Source organism: Austrofundulus limnaeus, unplaced genomic scaffold, assembly GCF_001266775.1.
Source record: "Austrofundulus limnaeus strain Quisiro unplaced genomic scaffold, Austrofundulus_limnaeus-1.0 Scaffold531, whole genome shotgun sequence".
In the NCBI taxonomy this organism is placed as follows: Eukaryota; Metazoa; Chordata; class Actinopteri; order Cyprinodontiformes; family Rivulidae; genus Austrofundulus; species Austrofundulus limnaeus.
The window spans coordinates 6,057-9,579 of record NW_013952933.1 but is presented as its reverse complement, the minus strand read 5'-3'; the positions used below and the strand labels follow the sequence as shown (position 1 = coordinate 9,579).

The following is a 3,523-nucleotide window of genomic DNA, read 5'->3' as shown; positions in this document are numbered from 1 at the left end:
TGATGCTTCTTTAATGAAAAATCTACAACAAACAAAAGAAAAAGACAAAGAAGCAGCCGAACTAGCAATCTTCAACAACTTTTTAATTTTTACACCAGGACCTAAAGGTCTGTTTCAGGAAATCACATCCCAGCAATCGGCGTTTGTATGATTAAGTTGTACAAGGGTTCATACACCGCTAGTTGGCAGTGTTGTGTATATTGTACATGAATTGTCAGTTAGTAAGTGTCAAATTGAACTTGTGTTTTAAAATTAGCTTCCACTAGTTTTTCTATGACATAAGCGTTTTTGAAGTTGCGGACCTAAATATTTTCATAAGCGCTTTAGAAATTGCGGAGCTAATTTCTGGATTAGCACTGCCCACCACTGTTGAAAAGTCTGCGTGTCCCATCAGATCGACCTGCTCCTCCAGAACCCGTTCTGCTCATTAAATCCACCGTCGGCATGCTGCACGTGGCGTGGCGCCCCCTGGCTGCAGCCGACTGCTACATCCTCCAGCTGCAGCCCGCCTTCCCAGCCAACTCCAAACCTGAGGGGCCAACAGGACCAGAACCTGCAGGTGAGAGGATCCCATAGCTTCAGTCAGATCAGGATTTAAAGTCATTAAAGAGTTTAAATTAATATTTTAGTCTCACTACAAACATGTTCTACCTCTGCAGATATAAATTTAAACTTTAAACTCATTGCTGAAGCCTTGTCACATTGTTCAGCTGTGAAATTCACCCCCAGGTGTGCCCCCGCCCCGCCCTCAAAACCAAGAAACAGAAGAGAAGCCATCAGCTCAGGTAGCTCATTAACTGTTTTTATATTTTTTAAAACAAGAAAAAAACTGAAGATTCTGGGTTTAAAGAGGAATTTTAGAAACAATTAACCTCTTCAGCTCAAAGGGGTTGTCTTCAAACTCTAAATAATCCTGGTATGAAAATAAAGCTAACACCTGGGAGATTATTAAGGAAGAGCATTGCATTCACCTAATAAAAAAATGAGGACTCCTGATCTCATAATTACGAGATCTTACCTCAAAATTATGAGAAAAGATCTCAAAATTATGAGAAAAGATCTCAAAATTATGAGAAAAGATGTCATGATTATGAGATCAGGATCTCGTAATTATGACATCTTATCTCGTAATATGAGATCTTTTCTTGTAATTATGAGATCTTTTCTCTTAAATATGAGATCTTATCTCATAATTATGACATCTTATCTCGTAATATGACATCTTATCTCGTAATATGACATCTTATCTCGTAATTATGACATCTTATCTCGTAATATGACATCTTATCTCGTAATATGACATCTTATCTCGTAATATGACATCTTATCTCGTAATTATGACATCTTATCTCGTAATATGAGATCTGATCTCGTAATTATGAGATCTTATCTCGTAATAGATCNTATGACATCTTATCTCGTAATATGAGATCTGATCTCGTAATTATGAGATCTTATCTCGTAATAGATCTGATCTCGTAATTATGAGATCTTATCTCGTAATATGAGATCTTATCTCGTAATATGAGATCTTATCTCGTAATATGAGATCTTATCTCGTAATTATGAGATCTTATCTCGTAATAGATCTGATCTCGTAATTATGAGATCTGATCTTGTAAATATACGATAAGATATTATTATAAGATGTTTTCTCATAAATATGAGATAAGATCTCATAAATATATCTTATCTCATAATTATGAGATCTTTTCTCGTAATTATGAGATCAGGAGTCAAATATTTTTTATTAGGTGAATGCAATGCTTTTCCGTAGATTAGATCAGGAATATTAAGATTAAAGCAGCTGCTGTTGTTTCAGAGATCCCGATGATGGAACAGAAAAAAATWGATTTCTCCTCTTGCCTTAAATTTTTTTTTACATTAAACGGTATATAAGGTTTTTAAAGTCTAATGAATAAAGGTAAAAACTCTTGGAAACCATAAACTAACATGTGGACATCACCTGTGCAAAGGTTCATGCTGCTGAAATAAACTAAATTTAAAGAGGTTTTTACTAAAGAAATAACCGTTTTGTCATTCTGCACTATCTTTAAATGTTGACAAATCTTAGGGTTTTATTGCAAAAAGCATTTTTTCTTACATGCTTTTAATGTTTTTTTTTTTTAATGAACTTTAAAATGTTGGAGATGTTCCGACTGAACAGATCTGTAAGTTTAAATCTGCTGTAGTTTGTAACCAAACCGTCTCTGGACCAGATTTGATTTCTACCAATATTTTTGTGAAAAAAGACGTTAAACTCACAAACTGAACCGAGTCRTTTCAGAACGGTTCATCTAAAAGTGAACTTCAGCACCAGAAGCTAAAATGTGAAGACGGGTCAAAATGAAGCGTTCTCATGTTTCTGTCAGATGTTTTAGGTTCAGTAAATCCCAGCATGAACTGGACTCTTCCTTCCCCCCGGCTGCAGGGTCCTGGTGCCAGCCGGGTTTAAATAAGAGGATCTTTTTATTTTTATGAAACGCTCCTGTTTTTTTTTATCTTTTACAACATTTAAAGTAAATGTGAGTTTATTTATAAATGTTTTATTTATCAGGACGTTAAAAAAAATCAGGTTTAAAATAATTAAATTACCTCAGCTGAGTGATTTATTATATTTTTACAGCCTGCAGTCTTGAAATGTGATTTATCATGCAGCATGTACACTTGTTGGTCTGTTAGCAAACTATCTCATGGATCATAGATTCAAAGTTGCTAAAAGTTTTTTTTATTTTTTTGTATTTTTGTCCTCAGTTTACATCTAACTGATTAAAACTGAGTGAATTTTACTAATATGAGCTTATTTGTTCACTAAAATAATAAAGTGTAAATTTCAGGAGGCTGTAGAGCAGCAGAGTAAAGCTAGAAAAAACGGTTCAAAAGAAAGCAAAGTGGACGGGACCGGTTCCAGCAGAACCCAGGAGGACCCGGACTCTAAACGCTGCAGTGAGTCTCATCAGAAGCTGAAATGTGAAATCTCTCCTCCTGTTGGAGCTGATTTGTTTCTGTTTGTTGCAGCTGCAGGACAGGAAGCATCAGAGGAGAACAGCAGCTCCGGTCAGCACCGGCCCGGTAAAAACCCTACAGAACCAGACCCAGACTTTAGTTCTAATGTTGATTATTTTAACAGACAAACCTCCTGGTTCTGCTGACACGGCAGCTTTGATCCCCCGTACGGATCAGGTCGGTCCTGAACAGGTTTAAAGTTGTTTATGTTTGTTGGTCTTTGTTTAAAAAATGTTTGTTTCTATTTTCAGGCTGAGCAGAACCAACAAGACCCGGTTTGGTTTGATGTGGGCGTGTTTAAAACTCTTTACTGTGAGGTCACTCAGTACTTCCTGCCTGCAGAGAACCAGCAGGCTCCGGTCAGAACCAGCAACTGTAAAGAGGTGACAGCAAACAAACAAATTAAAATAAACAAATTAAAACAAAAACAAATGAATCAAAAATAAACAAATTGAAATAAACGTAAAAAACCAAATTGAAACAAATGCACTGAAACAAACAAACACACTGAAACAAA

The 3,523-nt window shown here is 35.9% G+C and overlaps 1 protein-coding gene across 1 annotated transcript in view; it reads left to right on the top strand.

The window, feature by feature from the left end:
• Positions 1-3,523, top strand: part of hcfc2 (host cell factor C2) — a 13,495-nt gene that overhangs the window by 5,498 nt on the left and 4,474 nt on the right. Inside the window, exons 8-13 of the mRNA XM_014026160.1 lie at positions 395-559; positions 730-785; positions 2,826-2,946; positions 3,019-3,057; positions 3,131-3,183; positions 3,258-3,389. Of these exons, the coding sequence (XP_013881614.1) occupies positions 395-559; positions 730-785; positions 2,826-2,946; positions 3,019-3,057; positions 3,131-3,183; positions 3,258-3,389 (566 nt within the window). The remainder of the gene's footprint in view (positions 1-394; positions 560-729; positions 786-2,825; positions 2,947-3,018; positions 3,058-3,130; positions 3,184-3,257; positions 3,390-3,523) is intronic.